The sequence below is a fragment of the Mus caroli genome, unplaced genomic scaffold, assembly GCF_978045245.1.
Source record: "Mus caroli unplaced genomic scaffold, Mus_caroli_1 scaffold_15, whole genome shotgun sequence".
Lineage (NCBI taxonomy): Eukaryota > Metazoa > Chordata > Mammalia > Rodentia > Muridae > Mus > Mus caroli.
This window is the reverse complement of record NW_028227270.1, coordinates 108,161,385-108,179,122: the sequence shown is the minus strand read 5'-3', so window position 1 is coordinate 108,179,122 and position 17,738 is coordinate 108,161,385. Positions and strand designations below refer to the sequence as shown.

The 17,738-nt window shown below is 46.6% G+C and overlaps 1 protein-coding gene across 1 annotated transcript in view; it reads right to left on the bottom strand.

The window, feature by feature from the left end:
- Positions 1–892: 892 nt before the first annotated feature.
- The window catches only part of Actn2 (actinin alpha 2), a 71,315-nt gene continuing 54,469 nt past the window's right edge, over positions 893–17,738 (bottom strand). Inside the window, exons 13-21 of the mRNA XM_085831285.1 lie at positions 14,017–14,125; positions 12,179–12,319; positions 10,423–10,605; positions 8,731–8,865; positions 7,709–7,888; positions 6,427–6,573; positions 4,008–4,073; positions 2,503–2,661; positions 893–1,119 (exon numbers count right to left, since the gene is read on the bottom strand). Of these exons, the coding sequence (XP_085687411.1) occupies positions 961–1,119; positions 2,503–2,661; positions 4,008–4,073; positions 6,427–6,573; positions 7,709–7,888; positions 8,731–8,865; positions 10,423–10,605; positions 12,179–12,319; positions 14,017–14,125 (1,279 nt within the window). The 3' untranslated portion in view covers positions 893–960. The remainder of the gene's footprint in view (positions 1,120–2,502; positions 2,662–4,007; positions 4,074–6,426; positions 6,574–7,708; positions 7,889–8,730; positions 8,866–10,422; positions 10,606–12,178; positions 12,320–14,016; positions 14,126–17,738) is intronic.

The following is a 17,738-nucleotide window of genomic DNA, read 5'->3' as shown; positions in this document are numbered from 1 at the left end:
CAGGCCCATCTCCTAATGTTTAATTTTACTAATGATATCACTTATAGGTAGGTCCAGCTGAACTTAGGATAAGCAAGAAAAAAAAAACTGTGCTAGAATTCCAATCATGTCCTCCCCAAACGTGTCCTCCCAAACATAACTACATAAATACAAAGGCATGGAGATGTATTTTAAACATCAAACCCTCACCAGACCTTCAGAGTACCAACAAGTCATTGCTTCCCCAGTCATGAATCCTGAATGTTTCGATTTTCACACTTGCACTCACTTCTGCCCCAGACCGCCCCGTTTTCACCGTATGTAAGCCATCCAGCCGACTTAGTCAAAGAAACAAACCAAACTACCCTTTCATTTCATGTAGCTAAAAATTCAGAAAGAGACCCATGGGAAAAGGACCACTACATTCACGCATTGAAGCTGCTTCTGCCTGACCTAGGCTGGGAAAGAATGAGCCACAAAGAAAAAAACCCTCTGATGGTGTGCATGGTCACATATGTACAGATGCATGTGCGCATATGCATGCGGAAGCCAGAGGAAAACTTGCTTGCGGTTCTCTCCTTCTGCCACACGGGATCCAGGGATCAAAGGCAGGTTGTTAGACTTTTTGGCAAGCACCTTTACTACTGAGCCATCTTTACAGGACAAGCACTTTATAGACTGACCTTTCTTCTTAGCCCTTCCCTCACCTAGTCTCTCTTTTGTTGTTGTTGTTGTTGTTGATTTGTTTTTCAGACAGGGTCTCACTAAGTCCTGGCTGGACTGGAACTTGATAGGTAGACCAGGCCTGTCCTTGAACTCACAGATTGGCCTGCCTCTGCCTCCCAAGCGTGAGGAGAAAAAGCGTGGGCCACCACGTCCAGCTCATCACACCTCTTAATAAAGTTTGTCAAAGTTTCCAGGTAACAGCCTATACTTCAGCCTTTATTGCATTCTGATAGGGTAGGGATTACAGAAAGAGCATTAGAGGTCGCTTTCCCCGTAGAGGGCAGAGGAGAAGGCAGTGTAGTCTAGGGCCCCAGGGACACTGCCTGGGCCTGAGTATGGGGGCATTCTCTTGATGCAGTACTGGGCCTGATCCGGAGGCAGCTCTCGACGAAGCTCCTCTGCCAAGATGTAAGGCTAGGAGAAAAACACAAGAAGTGCAAATTAAATGCAGAGAACCTAAAATACAAACCATCTTAATATCTGCACATTTCTTACACTGGCAAGGATTACAGGTAAGGCGTCTACTCTGCTCATTTTACCAACTAACGACCAAAAGCTGGGCTCACAGAGAGTGAGTCTGCAAGGTGACCTGCGGGAATTCCAGGATGCTTGGTAAAAACACATGCGGGATTATTGCCAATATTTCTCATACTGGGTCAAATGTGAGTGATAAACATTCCGATTTTAATTCCCCACCTTGTGGGTCAACTTGGTTCACATCATAAACCGAGGAGAACATAGGAGTGACTCATTTGACTTCACATAACTAATGTTCTTAGAAAGTGGAGACCCTTGGCTGGAGAGATGGCTTAGCCATTAAAGGTTAGGCTCGCAACCAGAAATATAAGAAAATGGAGAGACCCTTTCATGCTCTGGTATTTAAAAATATGAAAATATGTCATTTTCATATGAGAGAAGAAAAAAATAAAGAAAGAGTAGGATTTGGCACTGAAGGAGAGAACTTTTTTTTTTTTTCTTCAAGACAGGGTTTCTCTGAGTAGCCCTGGCTGTCCTGGAACTCACTTTGTAGACCAGGCTGGCCTCGAACTCAGAAATCCGCCTGCCTCTGCCTCCCGAGTGCTGGGATTAAAGGCGTGCGGCATCACGCCCGGCTGAGAACTTTTTATAAACATATACTAATGGGACCTTGTCTCCAAGAAGCCTTCACTCATGTTCTGGGATAAGCTTTACTCTTTCCCAAGCCTCTCTCTCTCTATATAAACCCCTGCCTAATTTGTATTAAAAATATCCAGCTGGCAGACTGGCTCTGCATGTAAAGGCTACATGAGCCTGGAGAACTCTGCTTGTCTCTGAACTCTTGTATAGGCGTATGAGAGGACGGACCATGCACACACGCAAGCACATATGCATGTATGCACAACACGCACACACACAGAGACAAATCATTTTTTAAAAGCCCAGACATAACAGTATGCATCTATATTCCCAGCATTCTTATTGTGAAATGGGAGACAGATACAGGAGAATCCCTGAAATCTTGCAGAAAAGCAAGCCCTGCATATATACAGCAGGGAACAAGAGGGTCCGTTTTCTCAAACAAGATGAGGGCAAGCCTGACGTCCAAGGCTGTCTCTGACCGCCACACACACCAAGGCCCAGGCTGTCTCTGACTGCCATGCACACCAAGGCCCAGGCTGTCTCTGACCGCCACACACACCAAGGCCCAGGCTGTCTCTGACCGCCATGCACACCAAGGCCCAGGTGCTAGTGCTGCCCGCAGATAGTCAAAGATCATTTTAAAAGTTTTAAAACAAAAGAAAACCTGTCCCAGCAGACCTTATCAGAAGCCAGAATCCGGAAGGAGGCGATGACCTGCTCCGCCGTGTCGGTGTCTGCGGTCTCTCTAGTCATGAAGTCAATGAAGGACTGGAAAGTGACTGTGCCTTGTCCGTTGGGGTCAACCAAAGTCATAATGCGGGCAAATTCAGCTTCACCCTAAGGAGAGGTGGTACAGAGACAGTACGTGCTTCAGGGTTTGATATCATCATGGATCCTCCATGCTGTTCTCTTCACTCTCTGCAAAGGCGTCCTCTTGTGGGTGACTCAGGTCCATTTCTGGCAGTTTTAAATGTGGTTGTAGCATCGAGCCAGAGGCCCCTGCCCATCAGAAGTGTGTCCCTTGTGTACCCCATGTTGCCCGTCCTAATTACATAATTAGGAGGAGTAACTCAGCCAAAGTTGGAAAGTGGAATTGCTTTGTTAAGATGGTGCTCATTATTCAGTTTATTACCAGAGGAATCAAAGCAGGTCGTATTTTAAATGCTCAATAAAGACTGGGAGTACAGCTCAGTATTAGAGCAATTGACTAGTACATCCCCAGTACTAAAAAACAAACAAACAGACAAAAAAAGCTTTAAAAAAAACCCCAGTGCTTTATATATAAGCAAGGTGCAAACCTGTAGTTCTGATATTTAGGAGGTTGAGCAGACAGGATGGCAGGTTTGAGGCTAGCCTGGAGACAGTGAGTTCCCAGCTAGCTTAACCTGGGCCACACAAAATACCCTGAGTGCTGGGACTACAGGCATATGTCACCTGGTATTCTGGCTTGTTCTACGAGTTTGTATATTTGATTTATTCTTATACTGCTAGGATTCTAAGCCTCAGGCTAGAGGCAGAGGCAGGAGGATCTCAGTGAGTTCAAGGCCACCTTGGGCTATCTAATAAGATACTGTTTGGGAAATAGATAAATATGTGACCATCAAAGGGTAATGCAGGACATTTCTATAATCTGTCCTCCTCCCCTCCCTTCCCCTCCCCCTCCCTCCCTCCCATCCCCCTCCCCCCCTTGATTGTATTTTTGAAACAGAGACTTCCCAATATAGCTCTGGCTGTCCTGGAACTCATAAAGATCTGCCTGTCTTTCCCTCCCAAGAGGTGAGATTAAAATCTTGCACTATCATCCCCAGCCATTAAAATCTCTCTTCTATCTTTTAAAATAACAAGGGAAAACACACTTTAAAACTCAGGCAACTAGATGTCATTGACATGAACATTTTAAGTTGTTTCACTGAAGTACGTGAGTTATGTCAGTGCAGCTTCTAAAAATCACCAGGAGATCCCATGTCCCTAACGTTTTCACCATAAGGAAACCTTACCAGGTATTGAGTAAAATACATTTTTAACCCTGTAGCATTATTTTTATATAGTGATAAGCAGATTTTCAAAAAGCATTGCCCTGTGATAGGAAAATGAACCAATTAGGAAAAGATCACATCTAGATTCCCCACACTCGAGGCTTGGTATGGTACCAGACCTTTGCAGAAGTTCGGCTTGTGTCTTACCAAGTCATAGCCCATGGAAATGAGGCAGGCTCTGAAATCCTCATGATCCATCAGGCCATTCTTCCTCTGTGCAAACGCAAAGGACAGAGAGAAGGCAGTTAGGGACCAGATGAACATCTCTGCCTGACCCAGTGCCCAGTAAGCAAGGTGGTAGAGAAAGAGTGACCAGCTAAGATTAGAGGTCACCTCTGACTTACAGAAGGACAAAGCCACAGTACAAGGATATTATAAAATAATCCCTTTAACAGAGAAGAGGTGACTGGGCTGTCACTCAGTGGGAGAGCATTGCCTAACACACACGAGGCCCTAGGCTTGATCCTCATCACTGCAAAATAAAATAAAAGGAAGGAAAGGAAAAGGAGGCAGGTGTAATAAAGACCAATACTGAAAAGAGAACCCACAGTAAAGGCAGCAAAGGGAGCCAGTGAGGAGCTCACTACTGCCACCTATTGATAACAGCACGTATTGCAAGCATTTCTAGAGCTGAATGGAGAAACTCATGGCTCAACCAGTCTGGGAAACTACTGCCCAGATGAAGCTTTGGGAATGGAACCCAGGGCCAGATGTAATGGCTTCATCTGTATGACAAGCTCAGCTTCTCCACCAAACCCAATGGGTCAGTGGTCTCAGCTCTGTAAAAGCAGGGTATCTGATGCAAAAATCTGGTTGGGATGGAAAGGGTTCCTATGTCCATGTCTCAGAGTTGTAAGAGGGACAGCTAACATTTAAACACCAATAGGTCTTTACTGACAATTCAGATGATTTTGTTCACTCAGGAAATGACCTGTTTAGAAAGCCAAAGGTAGAAGTTCTGTCTTCTGTGAATGGAACCTGAGTGTTGGCTCCCAGGCCTGAGGGCCTGGCCCTCGCCAATGTCAGCCACTCCGCAGCCCTGCGTTCTGCCTTTTGGCTCCCCTGTGCACTCCCCTGGTGCCCTGCTCTGGCTCTTGCACCTGCTTTGGAGCAGTAACCCTGTAGGTCTCCTCTCTTCCTCTCAGATGGCCGCTCGCTGGGGAAGATCACTATGTGCAGACTGCCTGGTTTCACTAAGCAGGCCTCCCACTGCCCAGGCAGGAGGGTCAGCTTTCCTGCAATGGCGATGGCACATGAACACTCCTCCTCTCTTGCCCTTGGAGGCTGGAATAACCTTGCCGCAGCTCATCACTCTCCCTCTCAAGAAGCCCTCACTCAGTCTTACCACTCCTGGCCCTGAACCCCAAGTTCCTTTCTGACCCCTTCCTTCCTTTCTCCAGCAGCCACATCTGGCTTCACTCACCTTCTCCACTCCAATGCCCCCCACCCCCACCTGGCATCTTAGTGAGCTTCTCAGAAACACAGCTCTAGCCATACCTGTGATCTGTGATAGTCAACGGCCCAGAGGTCCATCGGAGGGATCTCTCCATCCACGCCTTCCATGACCCTGCCATCCTATCTGCGTTGTCTCTTTTTCTTTTCTTAAGACAGGGTTTTTCACTATGCACCTTCCTGCCTAAACCTGCTATGTAGACCAGGCTGGCCTCAAACTCACAGAGCTCTTCCTGTTTCTGCTCCCTGCATACACATCCAGCCCAGTCTTGCTGTACAGTGAGAACATGGGAGTAATCTAAATATCTGATCTTACCACAACAGCCCCAGAAGAACTTTGTTTCCAGTGCTGTAATGTAAATAAACCTTTTCTACATTTAAGAATACTTCAGGTTTATTTATTTACTTAATGTTTATGTTTGTATGCCTGGGTGAACATGTGTGTACCAGGTGTATGCACGGGGCCTCGAAGGTCAGAAGCCTGAGTTACAGGTGATTGTGAGCCTCTGACTGGGTGTTAGGATCTGAACCCACGTCCTCTGCAAGAACAGCCAGCCCTCTTTACCACCAAGCAGGTGCTTTTACTAAAGACAGCCAAGCGTTGCTATTAACTATAAAGAATCTACAAGGTACAAAGCAAGCTACATTGTTTCTGTTCGTTTGTTTCTTTGTGCAGATTTTTGTCTCCCCCGCCCACCCCTCTTGCTAAGGCCCTAACCCAGGGCCTTGTGTTTTGATAGGCATGCACTCTAAGCCTGAGCTAAATCCCCAACTCCAGGAAACAAAGCAAAAGCCTTGATGTAAGGTCACTTGACGGTGACATGGTGACATGACCAGTGCTTGTTTGATCACTAGATCCCTTGGGATCCCTCAACCAGTTTCCTTGTGGACTTTGTGGAGCAGGGGACCTAAAGTGAGCAGCTGGGCATGACGCCAAGCACCTGCCACCAGCCCATCTCTTGGAAGTGGGGGCAGATGGACAGAAGCTCACCCTCAGTTACTGAGAGACCTCAAAGCCAGCCTGGTACACATGTGACTTAAAGCACTCTGAGCAACAGTACGCATGCTTTTCCAGATATAACTGTCTTTCACGCAACTAGAGAGAAAGCAGTACCCTGTCAAAGTGGTTGAAGGAGGCTCTGAACTCATTCATCTGCTCCTGGGTGATGCCCTTGGCATCTCTTGTCAGGATCTGGGTCTCCACCTCATTGATGGTTCTGGCGATAGTTGTCAGCAGCAACTCCCATCCGACACGGATATGCTACAAAGGAGAAGAACCAGCCGTCAGCTAGGTCAAGGAGGTTTTAGTGCATCATGAGCAGGAAATACGCAGAGCTTGGTATAGGTTTGCTACACTCATTCTATTTGTCATCATCATCAGCAGCAGCAGCAGCAGCATCAGTGCGGGGAGTCCCTGTGCAGCCATCACAGGGAAATTTTGGAGTCTCTCCTTGACACAGGTTCCTAGAACTCAACTCAGATTGTCAGACCTCACAGCAAGTGCCTCTGCCTGCTGAGTCATCTCAACAGCTTGACTTTCCTGTACTTAAATTTTTTTTTTCACTGTTTCAACTTTTGCAAGATTCTGTAGTGTGGGAAATATTAAGGAGTGAGACCAGAATTCTACAAATGATAATCTACAAAGTGGCACTTTGCATAATTCATATTTCTTATTTATGTTACATATACTTGGAACTAGGGGTTAAACCTAGGGCCTTGCACATGCTAGACCAAAAAAAACAAAAAACAAAAAACAAAACTATACCTAAACTACATTTCTGGCCCATACTTTGTAGATTAAATATTCAATGTGTGGTCTATTTGTGACTAAAGACATCTTCACACTTACCAAATAGCTGGATGGGCACTGGGCTATACCCAAAGTCTCCCAGGGAGATCAGACTGAAGCAGACTGGTGGAAATAGGGACAGTCTTGACTCTGTAGACTAATTTTTAAAATAACTAATAAAGAACGGGCATCATGATCCGTGTCTGTGATCACAGTAACCAGGAAATGGATGCAGGAGGATCAGGCCATTCATAGTTACATGGTCAGATCCACGAGAGTCTGGGGTGCATGAGACCATCCACAGCCACTACAACAACAACAACAACCCTAGCCAAAGAGCAACAGGAAGAAATAAGGACAATTTAAGTTCCTCTCCAAAGAAGTGTAATGACTTCGCCATGACAATAATGATAACTTTGACAATGAACTATTGTTTAGTGCTTGTAACAGTTCACTGTGCTTTTCCACACACAGTAAACAGACTTAACTGTCCCCTACATTCACACCTACAGAATTCACCAGAAACGGAGAGGGGGATGTGCGTAAGGAAACAAGTGGAGGAGGTGTTGAGGCGAGTCAAGCCTGCCCGTGTGCCTGCCCTCCATACCTCCATGGTGTAGTTCGTGTGCTTGTTGTCAAAGACCAGGGCCTCCTGGATGAGCTGGTGGTCACCCTCCAGCTTGTCGATGTTGTTCTTGTAGTTGATGATGTTGTGTTCGTACTGCTTCAGCTGGTTCATCTGGTCCTCCAGGGCCCCGGTGATCTGGATGGAGCTCCGAGCGATCTCCTATATGTGGCGGGCAAGCAGGGCATGAGGTGGCACTGAGCAAATGAGGCAGTCCCCCAGACAGGCAGCTGAGAGGCACTTAGCAGACAGCAGGATGGAAGTGGGGACTCGGGGGGGGGGGGGGAGGGGAGGGGCGCACCCGTGAGCACAGAGACAGACAGCGTGGGCCTCTGGCTCCTGGGCCAATGGCCACACCTACATCAGGGAACCCAAGGCACTAGATGTCTCAGACAAATTAGTGACAAGACCACAGGGCGATATTAGGCTAAGTTCATGTCTGTCTAGAGAATGGAAGGGGGAAAAAACCATGATCCAAAGCAGGAGTAAGGAAGGAGTCCTGTTGACATTCTTGACGGGAAGAGACATGTTCTGAGGAAGGCTAGGCCTGCTCTGTGCTGTGGGCACTAGGACTGGCAGGCATAGGCAGAGCTCTCAGAGAGGCACCAGACCACTGGGGAGAATTTCTTATCACTTTAGGTGTTTCTACCTCTAAGATAAAGTTCATATTTGATCCCAAAGTAGAGACAGAAAATGTCTCTTGGCTGTTGTTGAAAGCGATTAAAAAAGTCAGATCCACAGAGCCATTCCAATGCCATGTTTCTTGAATGTTTTAGAAACACAAAGTACGTGTGACGCTTCACCTGCCCTCCCTCATTAGGGATGGATGGCTTAAAATCCAGGTCCTGATGAGACTACACCTGAGAAAGAGCTCTGTCATTGACAAGGGTGGACAGCGGAAATGTGCCTCTGAGCCCTGTACAGACAGCCACAGACAATGGAGTGAGGGGTGCAGACAGAACCAAGGCCAATAGGACTCCAGACTCCAGTAGTGTGCTACCAACCTCCATCTTGTTCTGGATCCAGGGCCCAATGGCATTGGCCTGAGCAGCAAATTGGCGTCGCAGACGCTCATTAGCATGTTGGCGAGCCAGCTCCTCCTGCAGGGACTGATCCCGGACCGGCACCAGCTGCTTCACCTGTCACAGCCCAAGGAGAACAGGATGAGAGGCCATCTCTGGTCTCATAGGAGGGACCATGGGATGAGCTCCCCATCAGATGGTAGGCCACTGGGCTTTGAAGAGGGAGGAAGGGGTAAGTGGGAAGACAAGAACAGAGGCTTGGGGAAAAGAGGGGAAAGAGAGTCCTGCTCAAGGGACTAGTTCTGACTGTTACCTTATAACACCAAGGGACTGCTGAAAGCACAGCTCGGTCAAGGAATTTAAGATTCTATCCAAGGGCCATTCCTCCATGAAAAGTTCTGTCCTGCAGCACCAAGCCCACAGGGGCTGGGACCACAGCGCACAATCACCAGCTTGAATGTGGGGAACTCTGGCATCTCTATTTTCACCCTCCCTGATCGAAAGTTATCATTTCCTTCATCTATGGATGTGGGCATCAGGAATCAGTAGAACCCATGGCTGCCACACAGCCACCAGGCATTCACATGCCAGTCGAGCCCCTGCAACTATCTCAAGATCTTCACACAGGCTCAGGGTACTTCAAGGTCATGGGGTTGCTGTTAGATCTACTCTCAAATGTGTTTGTTCAAGGAGAGGTGGGGCACACACTTTAACATATCCTGTCTTTAGTTTTTTAGTTGGTAGTGGAGTTAAGCCTAGGACCTACATCTAAGCCTATCTCAATCCTCTTTTTCACTCTATAATGTGAGTCAAGGCCTGGGTTAGCCTTAAACTTGATCGGTTGCCCAGGGTGCCCTTCAAATTTTGGTCTCCTGCCTCCCAAACAGGACTACAAGCCTGTACTACCAGGCCTGGCTTTTTAAAGTTTAGTTTGTTTTTACTCTCATATTCCATTCTCTCTCTCTCTCTCTCTCTCTCTCTCTCTCTCTCTCTCTCTCTCTCTCTCTCTCTCTCTCTCTCTCCTCTCTCTCTCTCTCCTTCTTCTTCTCCTTCTTCTTCTTCTTCTCTCTCTCTCTCTCTCTCTCTCTCTCTCTCTCTCTCTCTCTCTCTGTGTGTGTGTGTGTGTGTGTGTGTGTGTGTGTGTGTGTGTGTAACTTTCGATCAGGGAGGGTGAAAATAGAGATGCCAGTCTTTCCCACATTCAAGCTGGTGATTTTGCGCTGTGGTCCCAGCCCCTGTGGGCTTGGTGCTGCAGGACAGAACTTTTCATGGAGGAATGGCCCTTGGATAGAAGCTAGAGCATTAAGGTGTTTTTTTTTTCTCTCCCTCTTCCTCTAAATAGGTTCTGGGGATTAGACTTAGGTCCCCAGACTTGCACAGCACGGGCCTTCACGTTTCCCTGACAGTATTAATATCATAAACAATATTTACTTTGCCAAAATTTATAATATTTTCTTTAAGGGAAATCACTTCTATTGTTTTTCCTCAGGGATCACAGAAGTTGCATTCAACACATCTATAAAGCCTGGAGGGAGGGGAAGTCTGAGGGTGATGCTAGATTAGGTCATCCTCCATCCCACACAACCCTTCCCTCATCCCGTTCCCAACCCACGGACGCTTGGCCGCTCATCTTGCCCTCCCCGCCCCCGCCCCTGCCTGCCAGCGGCCGCCCACCTTGTCCCACTTGTTGCGCAGCTCATCCATGGTGACAGTGCTGTAGGGGTTGCTGGAGCTGATCCGGATGCTGTAGCTCTGGATCACCTTCTCCACCTCGTTCTGGATGGCCAGGATGGACTGCCGCTCCCCGTCGGCCTCGGGCAGCGTGGCCTTGAACTGCTCATGCGCGGTGATCAGACTCTACAGGGGGCAGTGCAGAGAACCAATCCAAGTAGGGCATCAACTGTGTGTTTATTTTTAGGCACCGGCTCAAGTAGCCAGACTGGCCTCGAACTTGCTATGTAAATCACATATAACCCTGAATTCTTTTTTTTTTTTTTTGGTTTTTCGAGACAGGGTTTCTCTGTGTAGCTCTGGCTGTCCTGGAACTCACTCTGTAGACCAGGCTGGCCTCGAACTCAGAAATCCGCCTGCCTCTGCCTCCCGAGTGCTGGGAACCCTGAATTCTTGATTCTCCTCCAATCCCAGCTTTTGGGATTACAGACATGTACCACCACACTTTTAGTGTAAACTTTGTGTGTGTGTTCACGCGTATGTACATGTGTCTAGAGGCCAGAGGTCCATCTTGATTTTCTAGACAGGGGCTTTCATTGGCCTGGCCGCTCTCTCATTAGGCTAGTCTGGCTCACCAGCTAGTTCCAGTCTGGGATCACAAGCACATGCATTCAAGCCCAGTTGTTTGTTTGTTTGTTTGTTTGTTCTAATGTAGATTCTTGGGTTTGAATTTATGACTTTGTATCCACAAGGCAACACTTTACGAAACCCAGGCCTCATGACATATCAGATTTACTGGAAAAAAAATAACAAATATGTCTTTAAAAAAGGGGCGGGAAGTGGGGAAGCTGGAGAGATGGCTCAGCAGTTAAGAGCACTGACTGCTCTTCCGAAGATCCTGAGTTCAAATCCCAGCAACCACATGGTGGCTCACAACCATCTGTAACGAGATCTGGCGCCCTCTTCTGGAGTGCATGAAGACAGCTACAGTGTACTTACATGTAATAAATAATAAAGTCTTTTTAAAAACTAACAAATGTATATTTTCTTTATAATCTGTTGTAGCTCAAATTCACCATAGCTGGATTATGAATAAACAGGGTCCAGGGGCACTTGACAGTAATTTCCCTCCCTAACACTAAAGCCAACAAGTCTTGCTTATAGATTTATTTGAATGTTCTGAAGGGATATACAAGTACGGCACTTTCAGTTGGCGGGGAGCAGGGTGCTGTTTCGGAGGTGCTTTTGTATGGGTGTGTTCATATGTGCTTATAGGCATGTTCGTGTTCATGGGAACCAGAGGTCAACACCAAGGGTCTCCCTCAATCTAGAACCTCATTTTCCTCTTTTAAAGGTGCATTTTGTGTGTCTGTGTGTGCATTCATGCATGACATAGAATGTTGTGTGCCGGTCAGAGGACAACTTGTGGGAGTCAGTTCTGTCCTTCCACCTCATGGATTCTGGTGACTGAACTCAGGTCAGCAGGATGGGGGTGGGGGGGGAGAGTGCCTTTACTAGGAGCCATCTTACGAGCCCAGAACCTTAGGTCTTAAACGCATAGGAAGGTATACACGTGCACACCTATATGTGACATGAAGATGGAAGAGGGCGGTTTGAGGAAAGGAAGGAAATCAGTGGACATGGGACAGAGAGGGTGAGGCAGAGTAAATACTTCAGATCAGGGTACACTTGACCCCAGGACATCATGTCACCCAGCAAATACTCACTAACGGGAGGAGGACGAGGGAGAGCCCCTCACCTGGATCTCCTCGATGCTGTGGACAATGAACATGTCCTGCAGGTCCTCCATGGCTCCCTCCATCCAGTTATTGAAGGGCGCAGCTCTCTTGGCAAACTCCAGGTGCAGTTGGTCGATTGTTTCCAGCAACTTCTCAGTTCTCTGAGGGTTGAACAGAAGCAAGTGCCATCTCAGATGAAATATGCTTTTTAAAAATCCTGAGATGTGGGGGAGGGTCTGGAGGACTTTTGGGATAGCATTTGAAATGTAAATGAAGAAAATACCTAATTAAAATAAAAAAATATTTATCATAAAAAATATCCTGAGATGTGTAAACACGGGAAGTCTGTATCCAGAACCATAAAGTATTATTTATCTTGTTATTTGGTCTAGCTGCTGGAATGATGGTGACCCCACTGGTCTCTGAGAGACCTTCTGTGTTTGCTGAGTTTTGGTGCTGGGGATGGAAACCATGGCTTCAGTTACGCCAGGTGAGTGCCCTACCACTGAGTGTATTCTCTGGGAGCCTTTTGAATTAAAGAAAAATCTAATACCATCTAAAGCAACCTCACATTTAAAGTATCTGAAGCGCTTCCCTTGAAAATCGACACAGATATATTTCTTCAGCTAAAGCAATTATTTTTATTTATTGAGACAAAGTCCCATGAGTCCCAGGTTTCTTTAAACTGTCTTCCTTTTTTCTTCCTTCCTTCCAAGGTCCCATATAGCCTTGGCTATCCTAAAACTCACTATGTAGACCAGGCTGTCTCAACCTAGATCTGCCTGCCTCTGCCTCCCACATGCTAGGATTAAAAAAGCATGCCATTTTGCCCAGCTTTGCCTTGAACTTTCTTCTCTCCCCTCCCCTCTTCCCTTTTCCTTCCTGCTCTGGCCCCAGCCCCAGCCCCCAGGCCATAGGTCTTTTTTTTTTTTTTTTAAATTTCTTTCTCATTACGGATGGTTGTGAGCAACCATGTGGTTCCTGGAATTTGAACTCATGACCTCCAGAAGAGCAGTCAGTGCTCTTAACCACTGAGCCATCTATCTCACCAACCCTGCCTTGAACTTTCTATACAGCTAAGGATAACCTTGAACTTCTGATCCTTCTACCTCTATCTCCTGAGTTTTGATTAGTCACTGATGACCACAGCATGTTTTTATGGGGTGCTAGGATGTGAACCTAGGTCCTGTGTGTATGAGGCAAACACTTTATCAACCAAGATGCTCTCGCTGATTCACTTCGTAGCATTTTTTTCCTACCATATCTGTTGCCATTTCCCAGGTACACATCCCAAATTGGGCCTGATACCCTAAGTCAGCTATTGGCACAGAAGAACTTTAACGGGCCTAGAGAGATGGTCAGAGGTTAAGAATTCAGACTGTTCTTCCCAGGGGACCTGAGCTCGATTCCAAGCACAATTGATGGCTCACAATTATCTGTAACTTCAACCCAGAAGATAAGATGCCTTCTTTTGTTCTGCAGATGTGCCAGGCACAGGAGTGGCACACAGGCATACGTGCAGGCAAAACGCTCATGTACATAAATTAAAGATCATACATGAGTCTTTATAATTTTTCAAAAGGACTTTGGGAAATTTACCATGATTGCTACTTAACAAACAGGGCTCAGACCAGGATCCCCCAAACATTTTAAAACTGAAAAGTATGTTTTGCTGCTAACTTGTTACAGTGCAAAGCTACACTTGGTCCCGTGATTCCCACTTTTAACATTCCCCTGTTTACTGGATAATGTTTGGTTGTTTCCACATGAGTCACGGAGAAACACAATTAACACCACTGATTCAACTATGGAGCCTCTAGTAGGAGTTTTCAAGGCAAGAAGAGCTCAAGGCTCTCACCTCCAAGGCCTCCCTCCTCTTCTGGGTGAGCGTCCCCAATCTATCCCACTGGTCACAAATTTTCTGGCACCGATCATTGACGTTCACAGCATCGTGATAGTCCAGTTCACTGTGTAAAGCAAGAAATAAAGATGAATCCTCCCAGATGGTGTGAGGGAAATGGACACAAGCTGGAAATAAACAGGGAAGAGATGTGTGTGTGTGTGTGTGTGTGTGAACAAATGTACACTCATATATGTGCACATGCACTTGGAGACCAGAGGTAAACCCTGGGTATTTCTGTCAGTCATTAAACTCCATTAAACTCCTAACTTTTTTTTTTTTTTTGAGATAGAGTCTTCTAGTGGCCAGGGCTTTGCATTATTCAGCTAAGCTGTCTCCCTATCGAGCGCTAAGCATCTACCTGTATCTGTCTCCCCGGAGCTGAAATGAAAAGAACATACCATCATGCTCATTAATATGTACTTTAGTGTGTGCGTGTGCGCGTGCACACCCGAAGAGGTCAGAAGAGGACGACGGATCCCTGGAGCAGGGGTTATAGACAGTTGTAAGCTGCCTAATATGGATTCTGAAAACTGAAAACCTGTGTCCTCAGCAAGGTAGGTCACGAAGCACTCTTAGCCACTGGGTCAGCTCCCCAGCATCTGTGCCGGGGTTTTAAACATGGGTTCTGGGGGATCGAACTTATGTCCTCAAGTGGCAGCCATCTCCCATTATCCGGTCCCCATCCCCATTCCTTTTTTTTTTTTTTTTTTTTAAAGACCCAGTAGAAAACCCAGAGGGAGGCTAGTGAGACCAACCACTAAGATAACCTGCCACCTGCCACCAAGTTTGACAGGTGAATCTAATCCCTGATATTAATATTGTCTTCTGACCTCCACAGATGGGCTAACTTAATTACTCCTTGACCCAGACAAGGGGATCCCTGGGGCCCAGTAGGCAGCCAGCAGAGCTGAATCATTCAAGCTCTTGCCCATTAGGAAATTCTATATATTTTTTTAAAATGCAGAGAGTGACCTGCTGAAGACACTTGAGACTGGCCTCTAACCTCTGGCCTCCACATCACTTCAGGGATCCATGACCCCTACCCCCCCCACACACACACACATACACATACATAAAATACAAAGGCCACTGAAAACTGGTAGGGCATTTCAGGGTTTCCTGAATTGTCCCCAGTGAAAATAGTTTCACTTGGAACAAATTATAAGAATTAATACAAATCCTGTTAGTCAACAGTTTTCAAAACGGCACTGTCTTCTTAATGCCTCTGGCTCGCTTTCTCTTCCTGTGTCCTCTGAAGCCTCCTGAGAGCATGACTTTTAAATGGAAACAACAAGGGGAGCCAACTATCTGACCCAGGTGGCTGGAACATTAAAATGAGTCACAGGGAAGGAGGTGTCCACTTGCAGGGTTCTGTGTCCTTGGCGCCTCTAGAAGGGCATGCAGCTTGCTGCCTTCTGAGTGACCCATCTAGGAGAAGGCTGTGACATCACCCAGCACAGAAAGGCTTCTAAAACTGGGCAGGCTGGAGCTCTTCCATTTAGGGACAACGACTCTTTGGACTGTTGGATGCCACCAGTGTGGTAGAAAGAAAGAACAACACAAAACAAAAAGCTTGAGTAAAACTTAACTTCATCGCGGGGATAAATGTCTGAGTCCTGCTTAAAAAGTAACCACCTTGCCAGGTTTAGAGGAGAGCAGGAACTGTGGAGATCAGAAGACATGTGCACCAGGCTTCTCTGAAAACAGCCTGAGATAAGAGAACTTTCCAGAAGTGCCCTGCTCCTCTGAAAACCACTTCCTTGAGGCTCCAGTTATTTATTTATTTGTTTATTTATTTATAAAGTAAGTGCACAGAGGTCAGAGGACAACTTACAAGTGTCAGTCTGTCAGTCCTCTCCTTGTGCTGTGTGGGTCCTGGGGATTGACCTCAGGCTGTCAGCATGAGCATCGGAACCGTTACGCTCTTGCTCAGAGACCCTCTGCTTTTTCTTTTTTCATACACTCGCCTGTGTTTACTGACTCTCCTGTTTCTTTCGCTGAGCAGAGCAAATACATCTGAGTGTTAGCTGAGTGTCCTTCCAGAACATTCTGAGAGGGACAGAAGCTCCCTGTCACCTCGTTAGAGCTCGTCCAGTCCTTAAGAGCAGCCACCGGCTATCTACAAACACACACTTTTCATGTAACCAAAGTTGGCTTAGATCTTATGTCGACTTTGTGTATAAACCAAAAACAAACCCAGCAACTGCCCCCTGGGCAACTACGCTATGCTGATAAAAAGTGGCAAGGCAGTAGATCTGTAACATGTAAGTCCTGCCCAGAAATTTCTGGATGTTTCCGTCTGATAGGTCCCTCACGGCTCATGTTTTCAATGCTTGGTCCCTGTCTAGTTGCATGGATTTGAAGAAAGTGCAGCACTGTGGACTTTAGAGGGTCAGACTCAACTCTGGTTCTACTCTGGCTATGTTGGCTATGGTGGTTCAAATATACTTGGCCCATGGGAAGTAGCACTATTAGGGGGAGTGGCCTTGTTGGAGGAAGTGTGTCACTGTGTAGGTGGGCTTTGAGGTCTCCTAGTGTTCAACTTCTGCCTAGTGTGAAGCAGAGCCTCCTCTGGGCTGCCTGTGGGAGACAGTCCCCTTCTGCTACCTGACAATCAAGATGTAGAACTCTCAGCTCCTTCAGCACCATGTCTGCTTGCACTCTGCCTTACTTCCTGCCATGATGATAATGGATTGAACCTTTGAAACTGTAAGGCAGCCCCAATTAAATGTTTACCTTTATACGAGTGTGTCTCTTCACAGCGATGAAACCCTAACTAAGGCTCTGCCTGGTATCATGTCAACTTGACACAACCTAGAGTCATCTAAGAGGAGAGAGCAACCTCAGTCAATGAATGGCTCCAGAAGACTGGGCTGTGGGCAAGCCTGGAGGACGCTTTCATTTGCTTGCTTGCTTTCTTATTTGTTTTGTTGTTGTTTTTCTGAGACAGGGTAGTGTGTGTGTGCGTGTGTGTGTGTGTGTGTGTGTGTGTGTGTGTGTGTATAGTCATGGATGGCTGTCCTGGAACTTACTCTATAGATTGAGCTAGCCTCAAACGCAGAGATCCACCTGCCTCTGCCTCTAAAGTGCTGGGAGAAAAGTGTATATGTCCATTGCCCAGCTGTACTTCCTTGATTAACAACTGATGTGGATGGGCCCAGCCCATTGTAGGTAGTGATTCTGGGACACATTAAAAACAAAACAAAACAAAACAAAACAAAACAAAACAAAACAAAACAAAACACCAACCACTCAGAGGCTGAAGAGATAGCTTAGTCATTAAGAGCACTTGTTACTCTTACAAAGGACCTAGGTTCAAATCCCAGCGCCCACATGGTGGTTTACAACCATTCCTGACTCCTATTTCCAGGGGATCCAGTGCCCTCTTCCACTTGTCATGGTTATCAAGTATGTAAGCAGTACACATACACACATATACACGAACCAAACACTCACGCATAAAAGAAAAGCTCATGCTAATAAGAAGAAAGAAATTTAAAGGGAAGGAAACAAACTGAGCAAGCCAGGAGGAGAACAGTGGGCAGCACTCCTCTGTGGCCTCGGCCTCAGTTCCTGTCTCCAGATTTCTCCCCTGCTTGAGTTTCTGCCCTGACTGCCCTTCATGATGGCCTGTTATTTCAGGACACATGACCGGGACGCATACACTGAAATGAACT